The sequence below is a fragment of the Cervus elaphus genome, chromosome 22 (assembly GCF_910594005.1).
Source record: "Cervus elaphus chromosome 22, mCerEla1.1, whole genome shotgun sequence".
NCBI lineage: Eukaryota > Metazoa > Chordata > Mammalia > Artiodactyla > Cervidae > Cervus > Cervus elaphus.
In genome coordinates this window covers 36,270,368-36,291,713 of record NC_057836.1, presented here as the reverse complement: position 1 = coordinate 36,291,713, position 21,346 = coordinate 36,270,368, and the positions used below count along the sequence as shown (strand labels likewise).

Sequence of the window (21,346 nt, the reverse complement as noted above, 5' to 3'; positions counted from 1 at the left end):
GGTTGAATAATCATGGTGACATAGAATGTAATATTATATAACCTTTAAACTGGGAAACTAGAATTGTCTCTTGATGTGGAAAGATATCTAAGATCTAGAAGATGGGCTATACCAAGACATATTTGTGTTTTTCTTTTTCCCATTTACGTGGAGATGCTCATGCTGATATCTCCTAAATCCTGAAAGATTATACCAGTCTGTTAATAGTAATTTTTTTCTGCACAGTGTACTTGCTGGAGGAATTAACTTTCTCTACATTTCTTGCATTTTTGTTGTTGTTGTTAAGTAGCTCAGTCGTATCTGACTCTCTGCGACTCCATGGACTGCTACACACCGGGCTTCCCTGTCCATCACCAACTCCCGGAGCTTGCTCAAACTCATGTCCATTGAGTCGGTGATGCCATCCAATTGTCTCATCCTCTGTTGTCCCTTTCTCCTTTTGCCTTCAGTCTTTCTCAGCATCAGGGTCTTTTCTAGTGAGTCAGTTCTTCGCATCAGGTGTCCAAAGTATTGGAGCTTCAGCTTCAGCATCAGTCCTTCCAATGAATATTCAGGGTGGATTTCCTTTAGGATTGACTGGTTTGATGTCCTTGCATTCCAAAGGACTTTCAAGAGTCTTCTTCAGCACCACAGTTTGAAGGCTTCAATTCCTTGACGCTCAGCCATTTTTATTATCCAACTCTGACATCCATACATTACTACTGAAAAAAATCATAGTTTTGACTATACACACCTTTGTTGGCAAAGTAATGTCTGTGCTTTTTAATATGCTGTCTAGGTTTGTCATAACTTTTCTTGCAAAGAGCAAGCATCTTTTAATTTCATGGCTGCAGTCACCATCTGCAGTGATTTTGAAACCCAAGAAAATAAGGTCTCGTACTGTTTCCATTGTTTCCCCATCTATTTGCTATGAAGTGATGGCATGATCTTAGTTTTAAATATGATCAAAAAAAAAATATGACCAGCCTTTTTAAATATGGTTATATATGATCTGAAAAAATATTACCATTTTGAGGGAAAAACATAACAAGTGACAGAAGTGTTGAGAGTGTCACCATTTTATCTAGGTAGGATGTGTCCCTATTTTATAAGTTTCAGATGAAGAGTTAAGGTAGAACTTGTGTTTTGAGTGCCATCAGAGAAGATTTTCTCCAAATTGTGCATTTTCTTTCTGGTAAGAACACCTCATGATCACTGTGGAAATTTAAATAAACAATGAAATGTGTAAAGAAAAGGAAGATTGGGGGAATTCTCTGGTGGTCTAGTGGTTAGAACTCTGCACTTTCAATGGGGAGGGCCCATGTGCAGTCCCTGTTGTGGAACTAAGATCACATAGTCAAAAAAAAAGCAAAGAAAAATCACTTAGCATACATTCCCAGAAATACCTACTTTTATTACCTCTGGTTATTTTGTTAAGTTACCAGTTGTTTAGTAATATATTTTTATTTCTATGGTTGTGTCTTCCCCTACTGTCTTTTAAATCACTGGAAGTTTTTGGTTCTCCAAGTATTTCTGAGTTGTGATAGATTAAGGAAAGGTTAAGAAAACCAAGATTTCACTAGTTGATAGCATCAGTCTCTTTTAGGGCTTGTAAAGGTTATAAATGGTTTTTCCAGTAGTCATGTATGCATGTGAGAGTTGGACTATAAAGAAAGCTGAACGCTGAAGAATTGATGCTTTTGAACTGTGATGTTAGAGAAGACTCTTGAGAGTCCCTTGGACTGCAAGAAGATCAAACCAGTCAATCCTAAAGGAAATCAGGCCTGAATATTCATTGGAAGGACTGATGCTGAAGCTGAAACTCCAATCCTTTGGCCACTTGATGTGAAGAACTGACTCATTGGAAAAGACCCTGATGCTGGGAAAGATTGAAGGCGGGAGGAGAAGGGGACAACAGAGGATGGGATAGTTGGATGGCATCACCAACTCGGACATGAGTTTCAGCAAGCTCTGGGAGTTGGTGATAGACAGGGAAGCCTGGCGTGCTGCAGTCCATGGGGTCACAAAGAGTTGGACACGACTGAGCTACTGAACTGACTGAAAGGTTCTACAGAGTATTTTGATTCAAGGCCCGTGTAATGGGAGACAGACATAAAGATTATCAAAAGAGTTTCCAAGACAGGCTTAGGGGCAGACTTAAGTGTTAAGTGATAATAACCTTTATGAATTTGCTTACATCAGTTTTGGTCACAATACTCAAGAGGCAGAGTGACTAGTTCAGCAGAAGTACTTAAAGAAATATTTGTCAAATAGAGAAAACGGGGTGGGGAGGCTCTGAAAACACAAAAACTGAAAGTGTAACTCGAAAAATGCAGGCCAGTAAATGAACTGAGTGCTGTGAACCATTCAAGGATGGAAATCTAATTAATTCCTAGGAAAACAAACTGATCTTGCTCTTAGTTTTGCAGACTAGAATTTATGGGTAGTTTTAAGACTTGGAAGATGGCAGATAAATACCAAAATTAACGTGCAAAACATGAAAGGTTTTTAGGGCCATTTACTGAAATCCACTTAATTTTATACATAATTTTGGTTTCCTAGTAAAGTAATCTGGAGAAGGAAATGACAACCCATTCCAGTGTTCTTGCCTGAGAAATCCCATGGACAGTGGGCTGCTATCCATGGGGTTGCAAAGAATTGACACTTAGAGGCTAAGCACAATAGAGTATTCATGGTGAATGAAGGCCTGGGATATGTTAAAGTGCTTTCCTTACTCCCTTTAAAAAACACAACAGGAAACTTGCCACTTTTCCCAGACTTCCGTTGATTCTATTAGTCACTTAATATTTTTACCTCTATTTGGGCTGGCATTTTGTTCCACATAAAAGGTGAAATGTCTTTTCTTGTTACATAAATCAGAAATACATCACCTTCATTAAAAGTTTCTCTGGATTTTTAGAAATTAAATTATAACCACAAATAACCTCTTTTGTCATCAATTAAAAAATTAAGTTACAAAAGTACTACAGAGAGTAACTTTTATTTTGGGCTTCCCAAGTGGTTCAGTGTCTGCCAAGCAGGAGATGTGGGTTCGATTCCCAGGTCAGGAAGATCCTCTGAGGAAGGAAATGGCAACCCACTCCCATAGTTTTGCCTGGGAAATCCCATGGACAGAGGAATCTGGTGGGCTACAGTCCAGGGGTTTGCAAAGAGTTGGACTCAAATTAGGGACTGAACAACAGTGACAACAAAAACCTTTATTCTCATCCACTATTTATATGTTCTGTTTGGTTTTCTTGGTTAGCCTTTCTTAATAGTCTTTCTTTTTCTTAATCATCCAGATGGAGTACTTGTGTTAACAACAAAAACAGCAGAAAGTATTGAAAAAGTTAGTTTTCTTTGGAAATGGTACATAAGAATGAGTTAGGAAGTTATTTAGTGTCTGGAGTGTTTCTTTCAGCTCCAACTGACTCAAATTTCTTTCTTAAAAAAAAAAAAAAATGATTGTTCCATTCTAAGACTCTGGTGAATATAATCTTTACCTCATTGACTCCTTTTCATCTATATTAAATTGAAATCTTTTTGATTATTTTTAAACTCTGACACCCAAGCCTGCTTATGTAATGCTTGCGAACTCTGCTGTTTATGCAAAGATACACTGACTCTAGGGCAGAGGGTGAGATGGGAACCCAGAACCGCACAGAAGTCAAAGCAGCCTATTTAGTGGATTCCTTGAGAATTGGAAAAGGAAAGAAGTGGTGAGCAGCTACAAGAAAGACACCCAGAGTGAATGAAATACAGCCAGGCAGTGGAGGCAGGTCGGCAGATGGGAAAGCCTAGATGAGGTGTTGCAAAACCTACCTTTTATGTGGACTCTGAACGTGATCCTTCAACAAACAAACAAAACAAAACAAAACAAACAAAAGATCCTTGAAGACCTGTTTTTCATGAAGTACCTGGTGTGGACACTCAATACACATTATTGCCCACATTGATGACACTTTCCTTGACAAGCTGGGTAATATAGTCTTATTAGACAGATGAAGAAATTGAGGTTTAAGGGAATTAAGTAAGACTTCCCTGGTAGCTCAGGCGGTAAAGCTTTCCAACTACAGTGCGGGAGTTCTGGGAATTAAGTAGCTTGCCCGAGATCACATAGCTAGTAAAGGGTGGGATAAAACTGAAGCCAGGTGTGTCTCTCTAGCTGGACTGATTTCAGAATATATTCTTTTTTTTTTTTAATTTCAGAATATATTCTTTAGTACCAGTGCATATACAATTTGGTGGTAACTCATGAGGGTTGTTAATCCTTAAATTCAGGGATTCTGTTCTGAGTAGAGTTGTTACTGCTGCTACCAAAAGAGGGATTTTTCTGGGCTCTGGAAGTCTAGCACCTTGAATATCCTGGTGTTTGCATCTTTGGAAATACCTTTCTTTCCCTTCAGGTCTCAGTTCCACCCTTTCCAGATGAATCACCTTGGGCAGGGATGGGGGGAGGTTTATGAGGAGGTGGAGGGTTGCTGCTTCTGCCATTTAAGCTTCATTGTCCTCATTAATGAATAGGGCTCAACAGTTTTTTCTGAGGATTAAATTAACCTTGCATGTGTATTTAAGTATACAATTCCTACGAATTGGTTACAGAGAGGTATGAATGTTACAATGAAACATTTCTCCCCTTGTAGGTCTTCTGGAATTTTCTGTGGGGAAATTTAGATACCTGGAGCTCAAGAAGCCCTTTCCAGAGGAAGCTATTTTGCGTCATATTTCCAGCAATGTCACTTTTGTTATTTTCCAAATACACTCACAGTATCAGAATACAACAATTTCTTTTTCTGAGGTAAGTACAGAGTTACTTCCATAAAAACTATTTCCACAATTTGGTATCTTGTATTTAGTGTGAGCATTAGAAATTAATGTCTCTTTTTGTGTTAAATTTTTAAAAGATCAAGACTGAGTCCTGTCAGGTTAGTAATTTAGGCTGGCTAGGAGGTGAATATCTAAGGACTGTCTTGAGTGGTGACCTCTGACCTAAAAGACGAGTGATGCTGCTGAGTTTGGGGGGAGGGCGGCTTGTACCAAATGTCTCCTGCTGGCAGTTAGGCTCTCCTCATACTTCCTACCTTTTCTTTTTCTTACCCTACTGGGTCCTTAGTGATTTTTACCTGAGAATACATTTCAATGGATTTCTGTGGTCGTTCAGCCATTTAGTGTTGAAGTTTACTAAATCGCCTAATAGGATCAGCTTTATTCTTTAGAGTTTCATCGAAATAAAAGAATTCTAACTCTCAGTTTAACCAGAGCAGTGCTGGGCTCCCAGCAGCATTTGAGACCCTCTTACAGAGGTCCTCACTAAACCCCTGAACCTTAACCTCGTCTCTGGGAAGTTTTCAAATATCCTGAATCAGCTGAAGCCACTAAGGCTTTGCCATTTCGGTTACCCTTTACAGATCTACTTATTTTTAGTCCATATGACCCCTTAGACTAATGCATGAATTTCACTCTGTATGAAGTTGTGCTGCATTTTTATTTGTCCTCAGGCTACCTTCTGGCTTCCCTTGTAGCTCAGCTGGTAAAGAATCCGCCTGCAGTGCAGGAGACCCTGGTTTAGTTCCTGGGTTGGGAAGATCCCCTGAAGGAGGGTATAGCAATGCACTCCAGTATCCTTGCCTGGAGAATCCCCATGGACAGAGGAGCCTGGCGGGCTACAGTCCATGGGGTCACAAAGAGTCGGACACGACTGAGAAACTCGGCACAGCACAGGCCTACCTTCTAATATTCTGGAATTTGCTAAATGAAGCTGTCTTTGTCCAGTCGCTATATATTTTATGGACATGGGTTGTAGTATCTTTCACACTAAGTGTTTTGTAATTTTTGCTCCTGCCTTCCTGCCCCTACCACAAAGGTCTTGAAGATGTGTGTGTGTGTGTTTGTGTGTGGTGGTTTGATAGACTAGATATGGGGGCTTTCCTGCTGGCTCTGTGGTAAAGAATCCTTCTGCCAATGCAAGAGCCATGGGTTCAATCCCTGATTCAGGAAGATCCCACATGCCATGGAGCACAGCTAAGCCCAGGTGCCACGACTGACGACTGTTGAGCCTGTGGTCTGGAGCCCGGGAGCCACAACTAGTGAGCCCACGTGCTGCGACTACTGAGGCCTGAGCACCCCAGAGCCGGCGCTCTGCCCCAAGGGAAGCCAGCATCACGAGAAGCCTGTGCACGGCAACGAGAGGGTAGCCCCTGCTCGCCACAAGCAGAGAAAAGCCCATGCAGCAAGTAAGACCCAGCACAGCCAAAAATTAATAGACTAGAAGTGGAAGGGTTTGATCGAGGAAAAGAGGAAAGAGTAAATTATACTAATGGAAGATATAATAGTGTATATGACCCATGCATTGATTTTGTGGGAGGTCTTTGCAGCCAGAGCAGAAATCAGAGCTTGTTGAATTTCATAACTTTCTTAGAAGGAAAAAACATACTCATTCTTCAGGGGGAAGCCAAGTTTTTTTCTGGCACTAAATTTAAAGGGAAACTTTCTATTCAGGCACTTACCGAGGAGACATAGTAAAATGGCACATAGATGATTTCCTTCTTCATAACGTCACAGCAAAGACAACATTTGAAGGAAGAGATGGGGTGGAGAAAAAAATGCAGTTATATTTATTGCATGCCCGCTGTGTGCTAGGCCAGTGATCCTGGAGCTCCTGGGGCCAAAGACTTGGTGTCTGCTGAAATCATGGACTCTCTACCTGGCAGAATGTATGACTACATCTGTATAATTTCATGGGGGTCTCTGGAAATGCATTGAGCCTCCTAGTTAGGACCCCTTGCATTTGGTTGTCCATGTAGTTAATTTAATTCTTATAACAGTTCGTCCAAGTAGTCCTAATGTTTATTTTTACTTTTGAGGAAACAGAGGTTAGGTGAAGGGGTACCTGCATGACTGATGTGACAAAAGTGGCCTGATGAGCAGCATCTTGGGTCTCAGTTTTCATGCAGAAGGGATCTTAGTTATCCTTAATGATAATCATGTTCCTTTCTTGGGCTTCCTTTAGTTCTCACTATATTTATACTGCTTAGAAGATGATAACTAGAACTATGTATAATTCTAAAAGGGAGTGGTCTGCATGAAGAGAGCTGTTTCTGTTGTAACTTCCTGATGACATGTGACACCTTGGAGTTTTGGGGTCATCTTGGCAGTGAGTTCTTTGAAACTTTTGACCCTTAAGTTCCTTAGTCATTCTCTCTTATGCTTGTCAAACTGAAACCCACATAGCACTTTTTTCTTCCCATTTCCTTCTTGTTCAGTTGCTCAGTCGTGTCTGACTCTTTGCGACCCCATGGACTGCAGCCCACCAGGCTTCCCTGTCCTTCGCTATCTGCCGAAATTTGCTCAAACTCATGTCCATCGAGTTGGTGATGTCATCCAACCATCTCATCCTCTGTCACCCCCTTCTCCTCTTGCCCTCAGTCTTTCCCAGCATCAGGGTCTTTCCCTTAACTTTAAGAAAACACTTTGAATCTACTACCTGTCAACTTTAGTACTTTGTTATTCAGAAAGCTTTCCCAGCAGATGGGGGGAGGGGATGAGAGAGTATGGGGGTGTGAGGAAGAGTAAGCTGCTGCTAAGTCACTTCAGTCGTGTCCAACTCTGTGAGATCCCATGGACGGCAGCCCACCAGGCTCCTCCATCCATAGGATTTTCCAGGCAAGAGTACTGGAGTTGGGTGCCATTGCCTTCTCCTGAGGAGGAGTAAGAACAGGGCACAAAGAAGATGATCTCTGTGTTCACTGCCTTGGTCTTGGTGATGGTTTCCCAGGTGCCTGCATTTATCAAAACTTATATTGGTATACTTTATGTGTAATTTATAATATGTAAATTATAACTCTGTTTTTTAAAATACTTTTCAAGGACCGACTGAACTCTTTGGGGGCAGAGCTTCTATATTTTGTCTCGGTAGTGGTCAAGTTAATTTGTATATCCGGACCACAAATGGAGGCCACCCTAGTGACCTAGCCCACGTCACAAATCTAAACCTAAGACTGCACCTACAAGGAATGCCTGTCGAGGAAACCTAACTTACACTGATCACAATCCTCCAGCTCAGCTTAGCCAGCTCACTTTACCCTAGAAAATAGGACTTGCTCGTCTTCTGGCTAAATCCCAACCTCCTAACCCAGCTTGTTCTTCTAATGCTCTAAAAAGCTAGTTCATGCTCCATATCCCTTGGGAAGCACGCTCTACATCTAGTGAGGCACTGTCCTCCCCCAGTCCATCAGTGGTGTTCTGTTGAATAAAGAACATCAGACTTGTTACTAAACTGTTTTAGTTTTGTCATTTCCATGGAAGTCCTTAACCCAGTAGTCTTAGTACTTGAAATGCCTGCTAAGTCAATTCAGTCTTGTCTGACTCTTTCTGACCCCATGGACTGTAGCCCACTAGGCTCTTCTGTCCATGGAATTCTCCAGGCAAGAATACTGGAGTGGGTTGCCATCCCTTTCTCCAGGGGATCCTCCCGAACCAGGGATCGAACCCTCATCTCTTATGTGTCCTGCATTGGCTGGCAAGTTTTTGCAGCTAGCAACACCTGCGAAGCCAAGTACTTGACATAGTAAATCCTCACTGAAGGGACTGAAAAGCTTGGGAATGTTATTGTGTATCTGCTATTCCTGATCAAAGAGTGTATATTTTAAATAATTCCTCCATGTATCTTTGTGGGCACATGCACATAGAGGTGAAAATAATTCTTTAATCAACTGTTTGGTTTGGAGAAGCTTTGGAATAGGGCATGCACTAGATTCACTGTGGCGTTGGAACACTGTTCAACTGCTGATTTGCAATGACCCTTCTTTCTTTGTTGCAGACTCTCCTTCCTAATGCCTCGGGGACGGGCACTGACAAAGGACTGGTTTCCATTCTTAGACCAGAGCAGAGTATGTGCACTTGGCACTTGGAGACATTAGACCCTGAGCCTGTCCAAAATGTGGCCATTCCACTGTCCTACTCGGAAAGCGGTAACCTTTCTATCATCAACTCCTTATTACTGTCCAGAATGCAGGACTTGTGGGTGAGAATTTAGAGATAACTATAATCCTATTAAAAGTGTTTGTTATAAGTACAGTACTTTGAGTTGGAAAGGTTTTAGCAGCGGGGGAGTCAGAGAATTAGCATGATGAGTGAAAGCCCAGGAAGGGACTAGGACTAGAAGAACACATGTATTCATTTGGAAAACACTGAAGGAGCCCTTGGAGAAGCTGTAAGTGAAAGACACGTCAAGAGGAGGGGTCGATTCATGTTGATGTATGGCCGGGACCAGTACAATATTGTAAAGCAAATATCCTTCCATTGAAAATAAATTAAAAAAAAAAAAAAAAAAGGCAAGACATGGTCCTCAACACATTAGTTGATGGTTCTAGGCAGAGGAAGGAGAAGGGAGAAGAATGGGGTATTTGGAGAATGGTGGACAGTGGGTGTGGCTGGAGCCAGAGTGTGAAGGTCCTGGTATATAATGTGAGGTCTGCACTCTTTGCTGAGGCAGCATGGAGACTTGAAGCAGAGGGATGACCTGATGCCTTTCCTCTCTTCGAAGGTTAACCCTAGAAGCAGTGTGGGGAGTGGATTGGAGGGGGCATAGCGGAGTCAAGACAGCACGACTTTCAGGACTCAAAATGAGAAATGAAGGTCTGAACAGAGACCCTGAGAAGGGGAAGGAGGACAGGCTGGATTTGAGAATATTGGAATGTGGAATTACAAGATACAATGACCAGTGGTTATGGATTGTTACCAGTGGGGAGCACAGACTTCCCATTTGGGCAGATGGGAGATGATCAGAATAGTGATCAGGTGGGGTGTTTGTGGTGCTGGATGTTCTAGGTGGTTGGGATGGGGTTAGATGGTGACTTCAGTTTGGCACATTGAATCTGAGACACTTGTAGGACATCTGGATGGATTTGCACAGTAGGCAGCTGAAAATAAGGGCCTAGGGTGGAGGAGTCGGGTTAGATATCCAACTGAACAGCTGAATAGCTGCTTGTAAAGTCATGGAAGTAAGTGAGGTCATCCAGGCATGAACTGAGAGATTTAGGGAGGAAAATTATAGCAAATAATTTCCTAGTGCCTGCCACAGTTTCTGGGGGATGTTAACTGCTGAAGAATAATTAGAAGACTAAGGAGTGGATAGGACAGTGAGAAGAGAGACTGGACGCCCAGCATTATAAGAAGTGGTAAATAGGACTTTGCAGAGAGGTCAAGAGAGTGAGTGAAAACGTCCTTATGGTGGCACAAGCCACAGTCAGTGGTGGCCTTTAATGAGAGGCATTTTAGTGACACCATGAGGATAAAAACCAGATCATAGTGATTGAGGAGTGAAGGCGAGAGGAGGAGATTTACATTCTCTTAAAGTTTGGTGGTAAAGGGAAGGAGAGGTTGCAATACCTAGAAAAGGAGGTGGAATTCCAAAAAGCGATGAGAGTTGAAGAAAAACAATTGTATGTAGCCAAAGGGTAATTACTTGATCTAAAAAATGATAGATGTCAAGCTTTCATCAAGGTCAGTGTACGAAGAAAATTAGTGAGAGTGGAGTGTCAGTTATAGTACACATGCTTTTCTTGGGTGTGGTAAATGTTTGTAAATACAGGAGAAGAAGAGTGTGAAAGAAGAGCATGGAATTCCGAGGAAGAGTCCACTGCGAAGCAGTGCGCATGGGGTGTCTCCAGAGCTGCAGAATTCCATCAGTTTATGGAAATTAAGAACCAGATGTGGGAACGATTGAATGAGTTTATGAAGCTGAGATCTTAAAATACTTTAAACTGGTTTACCTTCTTGTGTCTTAACTTCTCCACTTGAGCCCACCATACCCAGTTCTTTGAATGGAATTGAACTAATGTCAAGGGACTTCTTTAAGTTTTGTCTTGGTTAAAGGTTATGAATAGGATTCCTAATAAGAGCTGTTTTAACCATATTATGAATGCAAACTAAATACCCCAAGGGGATTCCCTGGTGGTGTTAGTGGTAAAGAACCTGCCTACCAATGCAGGAGATGCAGGTTTGATCTCTGGGCTGGGACGATCCCTTGAAGGAGGGCATGGCAACCCACTCCAGTATTCTTGCCTGGAGAATTTCATGGACAGAGGAGCCAGGTGGGCTATGGTCCATAGGGTCACAAAGAGCCAGACATAACTGAAGCAGCTTAGCATGCAGGCATGCAGATACCCCAAATTTATTTTGTGTTTAATTGTGCACATGCTATGTCTAATACATGATCCTGGGGTTCTTGAGATCTTTTATTTTTTCCTCTTATGTATACACAGACTCTTCCAGCGAGGATGAGAGGTTGACACCATCTTTCTCCCTGTTGAAAGAGTTAAGTGAAAAGTGGACACCCCTTTTCTAATTACCAGGATCTAATGAAAACTGCTCTGAATCTAAAGAAAATGTGTTTAGGAAATGCACGCATTCGACATTTGGCATATAATTTTTGGGTGTTCATGGAGCTCCTGAAACCCATTCTTGGACCCCAGCTTCAGAATTGCTGTCTCTTCTGATGTTTTCAACTCTAGAGCAGAGGTTGGCAAACTGCAGAGTGCAAGGCAAAGCCAGCTCACGGCCTGTTTTGTGCATAAAGTCTTATTAGAACACAGCCGTTCACTTACATTTCATCTGTGGTTGCTTTCCTGCCACGGGGCAGCTGCCACAGAGACCAGAGAGTCTGAACAGCTTCTAAAATATTTACTACCTGGCCCTGTACAGAAAAGGTCTTCCATAGCCCATCACCTCATATAACTTTACCCTCAGTCCATGAGGTAGGACAAAGCTAGAAGCTGTCCTCTGAACTTCTATGTTGGGTGTTCTTGTAAGAGTGGGGTTCTGTTTTTCTGAGTTTGCTTTGACTGTATCAGAATTCTAAGTAACTTCCTGGTTTCCCATCTAGATCCTATCCCTGGTGGCTGTAATTTGGAGTTTGATGTAGATATCGATCCAAACATTTACTTGGAGTATAATTTCTTTGAAACAACTATCAAATTTGCTCCAGCAAACCTAGGCTATGCGAGGTATGTCTCCCAACTCCCAAAACTCTTTTTAGGATAAGCATGACTCACTGTTGTGTAGACTGAGTAAATTCTCTCAAAATCCATAGTTCTCCTTAGCAAAGTTGAACTGCTTATTTTTTTTTTCCAAATAGAAGTAATTTAAGCTTTGTTATTAATACTTAAGGTGTCATTTACAGTTAGTATTGTTTCCCTCCATTCTTATGAAGAGCCAAATGTTGTCTTTATTAGGCGCTTGGAAGTACATCTTAGTTTTTGTAAAGAATTTTAAATATAGAAAGCATTTTGGGGACTTCCCTGGTGGTCCCGTGGCTAAGCCTCCGTGCTCCCAATGCAGGAGGTCTGGGTTCGATCCCTGTTCAGGGAACTAGACCCACATGCCTCAACTAAGAGTTCACATGCTACAACCAGATATCCTATGTGCGGCAACAAAAACCCGATGTAGCCAAATAAATAAATATTTTAAAAAAGAAAGCATTCTGTAGCTGTGAAACATTCCTATGTTTGTAAGGATTTTATTGTTTTAATTAAAACTCTGCCCTAATTTCTACTTTAATAATAATGATAGGTAACATTTGAACACTCTCCGTGTATCGTTCACAGTGCTACTGAATACTCTATGTTCTTTGTCATTTAATCCTTAGAATTTTATGAAGAAGGGGCTGTTGTTCTTATTTTACAGAGTGGTGCCCTAGGGGTTGTTGAGATTAAGTGACTTGCCCACATACACACGGCCAACAAGTAGCTAAGCTGGCAGTTGACTCAGCCTGACTGATTAACTCATATCTGGTTAATTAACCATACATACCGCTTCGCTTTCCTTAGTGATGCCAAACTGGGAATCGCTGTTGCAGAAGTTTGAAGTTTTTATTCCTATTTACATTAGTAGATGAGATTTGTAGCACGAGAGATTGATGTGCAGCTTTGCTGGTTAATTTTAGAGGCGCAGATCCTCCATCATGTGACGTCAAGACAGGCCTGGACTCCAGGTGGAGGTTGCAGTATGACGTCTATCAGTATTTTCTGCCCGAGAACGACCTCAGTGAAGAGGTGTTGCTGAAACATCTGCAGAGGATGGCCGAGGTGCCTCAGGTGCGGGCCAATGCTGTCAAGGTAAGTCTGAGACCTGTAACTCCTGTAGCCAGACTGTGACCCCTTTGTAAGAGCTGAGAAGGGGAGAAGCTACCAGGAGCTTATTATTATTACTGTTTTTACTGTTTTCTTGGTCTTTCTAGGATTCTCATTTTATCCTCTTTGATTTCATTCTCATCTTGGGAGTCAATGCCAGTGACATCCCAGAGTAACATTGATTTTTGAGGAGATGCATGTAAATGTTGTTATGTTTTATTTGTTATGTTTTGTTGCAGCCACATGTTTTGTTGTGTTTCAAGGAAACACAAATTGTGGCTGGTTATCTTGAGCTATGGGTAGAGTGGGTGGTCATTTTCTATGTACTCCCATAACTATTAGATTAAAAAAATTGGGAAATGTAACGTGTATACTGTTTCGAGAAAAAATAATGGGAAACTATTTAAAGATATACGCATTATTCTTACTATTCAAATGCAAGTACAAAGTTTGTAACTTGCAGCAAAAATTTTCTCTGAGCTTTTGAACCCCTGAAAACTCTTGCTACTCCTCAAGTGTGGGGGTGCAGGCTGGCAGCGCTGGCTTCACGCGGGAAATTGTTAGAGTCACAGACTCTTAGGTTCCACCCCAGATCTACAGCATCAGCGTCTGTATTTTACGATCCCCAGGTGATTCCTCTGTACATTAAAATTTGAGACTCATACTCTCGATCATTTTTGTAGAGGGCAGGATTTTGTCTTTATGTCTTAAAAGGTACCTGATATTAGTCTGATAAACAAGGACATCTGTCAGTCTGGTGGTTGGTGAGGAGCATTTTTCCAGACTGTTACGATCTTCCCAGAAAGTTGCAGACTACCAGATTATATAGAAAGAAACTATTGAAATAGGGCAGCTGTGGGCCTTCCCTGGTGATCCAGTGGCTAAGACTCTACGCTTCTGATGCAGGGGGTCAGGGTTTGATCCCTGGTCAGGGAACTAGATCCCATGTGCTGCAACTAAAGATTCTGCGTGCTGCAACAAAGAATGAAGATCCTGGATGTCGCAACTAACACCCGGCACAGCCAATGTAATTAATTAATTTAATTTAAAAAATTATGATTATTCACAAATTAGGAGCTCAATTTGAAAAGTTTGCCTTTGTACATAGGAAATTTCAAAGACCACTTTTATTCTCATGAAGAATATAGAAATTCATATAACAGTCTTTTCAGGTTACTTTTTTAAATTTTAGGCTGTATTGCACGGCTTAGCGCGGTACTAAGTTCTTAGTTCCCCAGCCAGGATCAAATCCAGACTCTTGGCAGTAAGAACCCAGAGTCCTAACCACTGGACTGCCAGGGAATTCCCTAGGTTACTTTTTAACTTTGGTTAAGAGTTAGAACCTTGTGTGCCAGAATTCAAGGAAACACAAATTGAGGACATGACAAAAAGAATGTGGAGCCTATTAGAAGAGGCTCACCCTGACCAACTCTGGGCAATTCGGTCATCAAAAAGAACATGATCGATTAAGGCTTGAATAAAGAAGAACATCTTTAGTCCATCCTGATACTAAAAAAAAGACAAAGGAAAATTCCTCAGTTGCTACTTACCACTGGAGCAACTTACATAAAATTACTCTGAAAATTGATAAAAGGGAAGGAGTTTACCTTTAACACAAGAAGGATGTGAATTCACCCCCAGTTGATAAGAGAAAGCTCTCCTTCATTTTTTTAGTATTTCCTTATTTATTTTGGTTGTGCTGGGTCTCTGTTGCTGCACACAGACAGACTTTCTCTAGTTGTGGTGAGTGGAGGCTACTCTGTAGTTGCAGTGTGTGGGCTTCTCATTGCGGTGGTTTCTCTTGTTGTGGAGCACAGGCTCGACGATGCATGGGCTCAGGAGTTGCAATTCACAGGCTCAGTTGCCCCATGACCTGGGGGATCTTCACGGACCAGGTATCAAATCACTGTCCTTTGCATTGCAAGGTGAATTCTTAACCACCTGGGAAGCCTCAGAAAGCTCTTCTTTAAGAAGAATGCCAGCTAGTGACTGCAGAAGAATAATAGAATCAGAAAATCACCATTTTATGACCCTCAATGAAATAATTCAGGCAAGGATCTCCAGGTAAAAGAGTGTTAGGGGGCAGGATAGTCCCAAGATGCCTAAATAGCACCCTGAGGTTAATTCTAATTGCAGAGGGAAAACTCCTTTCAGAATGGAGTGATTCGATGGTCTCTACCTTATCTGTGTGATCAAAGTTAATTTTGCTGATGAATCTGCATTATGTGCATAACTGTGAACCTGCATTCTCTGCTTAAAGCAATGTAGGCTGACTTTACCACCATCACTTAAGGAATATTCTGGCGAAACAGGTTCAACTGGATTTCCTGTTTATAGGAGTTTCTGTTTACAAGAAATCCATGGGATGAAAGTACAGGTTAGACACCCTGAGTACAATCTGATAAATTCAGATTGAAGAAGAAGCTGTAAAATAACTTCCTTCATCTTTCAAAGGTGGGAGAAAAGCGGTTCCAGATTACAGAGATTGGAGATAAACATATGGAACTTGGTTGGATCTTGGTTAAGGGGGAGAAAACTATAAAAGACATTCAGGGAAATTCGAGTATGGACTGTGTATTAGATAATAAGAAATTATTCATTTTCTTAGGTGAGCTAAGGTATTGTGGGCACGTCGGAGAATATCCTTATACTTGTACTTGCTGTTCAAAGTGTGGTGGGTGAATGCATAGCATTGCAACACCTGAGAGTTTCTTAGAAAAGCAGAACCTCAGGCACTTCCTCTGACCAGCAGAATCAGAGGCTGCCGTGATTCATAGGCCATTAAGTTTGAGAAGCACTGTGTTAGGACATGCACACTGAAGTACTTAGGAGTGAAATGTCACAATACCTGTCGCTTACTTTAAAAAAATATATATATATATATATATGTGTGTGTGTGTGTGTGTGTGTATATATATATATGGGAGAGGAGGGAGAAAGAGGGAAGGACAGAAAAGTAAATGTGCTAAAATAATAACTGTTGAATCTAAGTGGTTGTATATAACTTACTCATTGTGTTATTCTTTCAACAGTTATCTCAGGTTGAATGTCTCATAATAACAACTTGGGAGAGTAGAAGCTAATGTTAACAGCATTCTGCTGGGCTTGACTAGTCCTTTCCCCAGAAAACATATTTTTGAAGGCTAAGCACTATATTTAAACAGTAGAAGTTTTCTAAAAAGCTTCTAATTATTCACTCCTGAAACTCTTAATATTTAGTTTTCCCTCTTCTGTTAGTAGGAACCTATCTGTCTGTGAGGGCTAAGTGGAGCTTTTGTCTTTATTACATGTATCCCCTATCTAAATGAAACTAGAACACCTCCTAACACCATATACGAAAATAAACTCAAAGTGGATTAAAGACTTAAATGTAAGGCCAGAAACTCTAAAGCTCTTAGAGGAAAACATAGGCAGTACACTCCTTGACATAAATCAAAGCAAGATCCTCTATGACCCACCTCCTAAAGTAATGGAAATAAAAAAATAAACAAATGGGACCTCATTAAACCTAAAAGCTTTTGCAGAGCAAAGGAGACTATAAACAAGGTGAAAAGACAACCCTCAGAATGGGAGAAAATAATAGCAAATGAAATAACTGACAATTAATCTCCAAAATATATAAGCAGCTCCTGCAGCTCAATACCAGAAAAACAGACAACCCAATCAAAAAGAGAGCAGGAGAGCTAAACAGACATTTCTCCAAAGAGGACTTGCAGATGGCTAATAAACACAGGAAAACATGCTCAACATCTCTCATTATTAGAGAAATACAGATCAAAACTACAACGAGATCTCATGAGATATCACCTTAAACTGGCCTGGATGGCAATCATCAAAAAATTTACAAACAATAAATGCTGGAGAGCGTGTGGAGAAAAGGGAACCCTTTTGCATTGTTGGTGGGAATATAAATTGATATAGCTCACCATATAACCCAACAATCCCACTACTGAGCATGTTCTCCGAGAAAACCAGAATTAAAAAAAGACACATGTACTCCAGTGTTCATTGCAGCCCTATTTACGATAGCTAGGACGTGAGTCAGTGCTAATGAGGTGGATGAACACCTATTACACAGAGTGTACGTCAGAAAGAGAAAAACAAATATTGTGTGTTAATGCATAGATACGGAATCTAGAGAGATGGTTCTGATAGACCTATCTGCAGGGCAGCAGTGGAGATGCAGATATAGAAAACAGACATGTGGACACAGTGGAGAAAGGAGAAGGTGGGACGACGAATTGGGAGAGTAACATTAAAACATATACATTACCATATGTGAAATAGATAGCTAGGGAGACTTGGCTGTGTGATGCAGGGAGCTCAACCTTGTTCTCTGTGACGACCTAAAGGGGTGGGTATGTGGGAAGGAGTTTCAGGAGCAGGGGACATGTGTACAACTGTGGCTGATTCATGTTAATGTATGGCAGAAACCATCACAGTATTGTGAAACACTTATCCTCCAATTAAAAATAAATAAAAGTTGTTAAAAAACAACCTTTAAAAGGGAATTTTTGAAGTGAAGGACTACAGGATAACACGGCTGTATGTAATTTTTCTTATTTCAGAGCCTGTTAGACAAAAGTAAGCGGGCGCTGTCTGTGAGATGTTAACCCCCATGACCTATGTTGGCTCTGGCTCACAGCGATCACTAGTTGGCCCCTCACTCTGTGTGGAGAATTGACAGGAGACTAGTGAGCAGGATGTATAAGGTTCCTGCCCTTACATCTTTTACAGTCTAGCAGATGGGAAAAATTCTTTTACTTTGTCCTAACTAGCACATTTTACTTAATCCTTATATCACATTTTACTTAAATCATTAACATATGCAGTCTTTAGATGTTTTTGTGTAAGAGCTTGATCATGTCAGCACGAACAGATTGTGTAGGGTAATCTTTTGACAAACCCAAATGAGTTGGCAAACTATTACATATAGGATGGATAGATAACAAATTGCTTTGTATAGCAAGTGCATGCCTGCTTAGTCACTTCAGTCTCGTCCGGCTCTGCGACCCTATGAACTGTAGCTCGCCAGGCTTCTCTGTCTATGGGGATTCTCCAGGCAAGAATACAGGAGTGGGTTACCATGCCCTCCTCCAGGGGATCTTCCCAACCCAGGGATCGAACCAGTATCTCTTAAGTCTCCTGCGTGGGCAGGTGAGTTCTTTACCATTAGCACCACCTGGGAAGCCCAAGGTATAGCACAGGGAACTATATTCAGTATCCTGTGATAAACCAGAATAGAAAAGAATATGAAGAAAATAAATGTGTGTATAACTGAGTCACTTTGCTGTAGAGCAGAAATTAACACAGCATTGTAAATCATCTATACTTCAATACATTAAAAAAAGTCAAATGGGCTGGTATAGGTTTTAAACAAGAATGATGCTTTTGTATTAGAATTTCATAGCACATGTAGGTGGGATTATAATAGAAAAGCTTGTGGGGTTTGATTTTTTTAACTTAAACACTAATCATGCATTACTTTTGGTTTCAGGTCGTCACCCTAACAGCTGACGATAAGACAAGTGTTTCCTTCTCCTCTCTCCGGGGACAGGGTGTCATTTACAATGTCATCGTTCGGGATCCACTTCTAAACACATCCACGGCTTACGTGCCCACTCACACGTATGCTTGCAGCTTTGAGGCAGAGGAGGGTAATTGTTCTTCCCTCGGTGAGTATGTAGATTTCAACTGTGAACTTTCTTCTTTGGCCTTGAAGAGCTTTATCAACTAGAAAAGAACTTCAGGATATTTACAAGTGCTTTTGTCTCGTTTATTCATTCATGCATTAAGCACACACCTCCCGAGCGCCTGTGTTACTCTGCTCTCTGTTCTAGGCACTGGGATAGAGGAGTGAACAAAATGGACAAAATACCTGCCCGCCTGGAGCCTGCATTTTAGTGGTCGGGGGAACGAGGCAGACAAAAGACATTTGTAAAATACACAGTAGCTAAGTGATGAGAGCTGAGGAGCAAGAATTAAGTAGGTAGGGGAGATAACCAGTGGGGGCAAGAGAATTTGAGAAACAAGGAAGCCCTTGCTGAGCTGGTAGCATTAGAGGAGACCTGCGGCAAGGCAATGAGCCATGCCCATGTCTGGGGTGGGGAGTGGGTTGCCGGGCCGAGGAGACAGCCAGCGCAGAGCCCTCAACTGGGGGCCTGCCTGGGGTGGCTGCGAGAGCAGGCAGCGTCTCAGGTCCTCCTGTGAGCTATAGTGTTTATTCTGAGTGCAGTGAAATGGCATTGGAGGGCCTGAGCAAGTAATACTATGATCTGTCTCGTATTTTAATAGGATCACTCTGGTGCTTTTCTTGAGAAAAATCAGGGGCAAGAGCAGAAATCGGGAAATTGATGAGGAGGCCGTCATAGTGTCCAGGAGAGAGAGAACGGTGGCACTCGGGGTGTTGTAACATCATCCTGTGTGTGTGTATTTAGCATTTTATTCTGAAACAGTTTCACAGAAAAGATGTGAAAATAATTCAAAGAATTCTGTATAATCTTCACCAACATTCCTCAAATGTTAGTTAACATGTTGTGCTGTTTGCTTTTCACTCTTTATCTAGACATACACACATATCTACATTTTTTTCCCCCCTGAAGCATTTGAGAGTAAGTTGCAGACATAAAGACCCTTTTGCCCTAAAATATTTCTGTTTGTTTCCTTATATAGCCATAGTGACATTATCAAATCACAAAATGAACACTGATATACTACTGTTACTTAATCTATAGATGTTATCAAATTTCATTGTTTGTTCCACTAATGTCCTGTATAACCAAAGGAAAAAATTTTTTTCTGGTCTGGGGTCCACTTCAGTATCACATGGTGCTTTATCTTCTTTAATCTGGAATAATTTCTTAGTCTGTTTTTGTCTTTCAAAAAACTACCTTTTTAAAGAGTACAGGTTAGTATTTATTTTGGTAAAAAGTCCTCAATTTGGGTTTATCTGGTTTCTTCCTAACTAAGTTCAGATGATGCATTTTTGGCAGGAATACAAAAGGTGATGGAGTGTCATTCTCTGCAGACACCTGATGTCTGTCTGTTCCATTCCTGGTGGTCATAATCCTGAGTACTTGGTTAGGGGCGTCTGCCAGGTTTATTCACTGAGAAGTAACTATTTTTCCCTTTAAATATCTTTTGGGGAGATACTTTGAATGCAGGCAAATACCTGCTTCTCAAATGCTTCACTTGCTGGCTGGAGGATCCAGTGAACTTTGCCTGAAATATTGCCAGCGGGTTTGCCAGATGGCATTTTGCTCTGTTTATCATTCCTTTCATGTTTATAGCTGTAGGAAAGAGGAGGGGGTCTCAGGACTGAGCTGATGGGCCAGCTAAGAAAGAGACTGGAAAAAGACCTTTGGATTTAGCAACAACTGGAGGCTACTGGTGCCCTTGGGAGCATTTCAGAGGAGCTTGATTGGAGTCTGTTCAAGAACAAATAGGAGGGAAGAAATTGGAGAAAGAGTTCAAAGAGCTCTTTCAAGGAGTTTTCTATAAAGAATAAAGTCTGTGTGTTGTGGGAATTCCCTGGGGCCCAGTGGCTAGGATTCAGCACTTTCACTGCCATGGCCTGAGTTCAGTCCCTGGTTGGGGGACTAAGATCCCACAGGCTGCACAGTGTGGCCAAAAAATAAGGAAATAAATAAAGTCTGTCAGTTGTGTTCAAGCAGGGATTAATTTTTGCTCTTCTCTGCTAGAGCTGCATCCCACCCAATCTTCCAGTACCACGTGCAAGAGCCTTGAGAGATACAGTGCAAGAAACCAGGCAGATATAAGTTCTCTGATTTGACAGCTAGGCTAGATCTTGTCTGGGTTTTTCTGTTCCCTTTGCCTTGAACTCTTTGCACCAGGGCGCCTCCTGATCAGAGCACTCTGGGCCCCGTCTTTCCACTTTAGGTGGAGGAGAGGGAAAGGTCCCATCTGATTGTTCCTTCAACTCAGGGTGGAACCCTCCCGGTCATGTGGGTTCTATCACTTTCCTTTTCAAGCTCGATGCACACTAGGATGACTTTCCTGAGCTTGGAGTAGGGAGGATGTATCCACGTTACCTCATTTAAAAAAAAAATTTTTTTTTATTGGAGTATAGTTTCTTTACAATGTTGTGTTACTTTCTGCTGTAGAGCAAAGTGAATCAACTGTACATATATACATGGACCCCCTCTTTTTTGCAATTTATTTAAAACCTTTGCCTATGTCATTACCTATAGCGATGCTGTGATGACTAAAAACACTGT

General features: G+C 41.4%; 1 protein-coding gene across 1 annotated transcript in view; it reads left to right on the top strand.

The window, feature by feature from the left end:
- Positions 1–21,346, top strand: part of TM7SF3 (transmembrane 7 superfamily member 3) — a 41,727-nt gene that overhangs the window by 6,720 nt on the left and 13,661 nt on the right. The window contains exons 2-6 of the mRNA XM_043881642.1: positions 4,623–4,777; positions 8,798–8,948; positions 11,864–11,984; positions 12,923–13,094; positions 18,607–18,784. Coding sequence (XP_043737577.1) covers positions 4,623–4,777; positions 8,798–8,948; positions 11,864–11,984; positions 12,923–13,094; positions 18,607–18,784 — 777 coding nt within the window. The remainder of the gene's footprint in view (positions 1–4,622; positions 4,778–8,797; positions 8,949–11,863; positions 11,985–12,922; positions 13,095–18,606; positions 18,785–21,346) is intronic.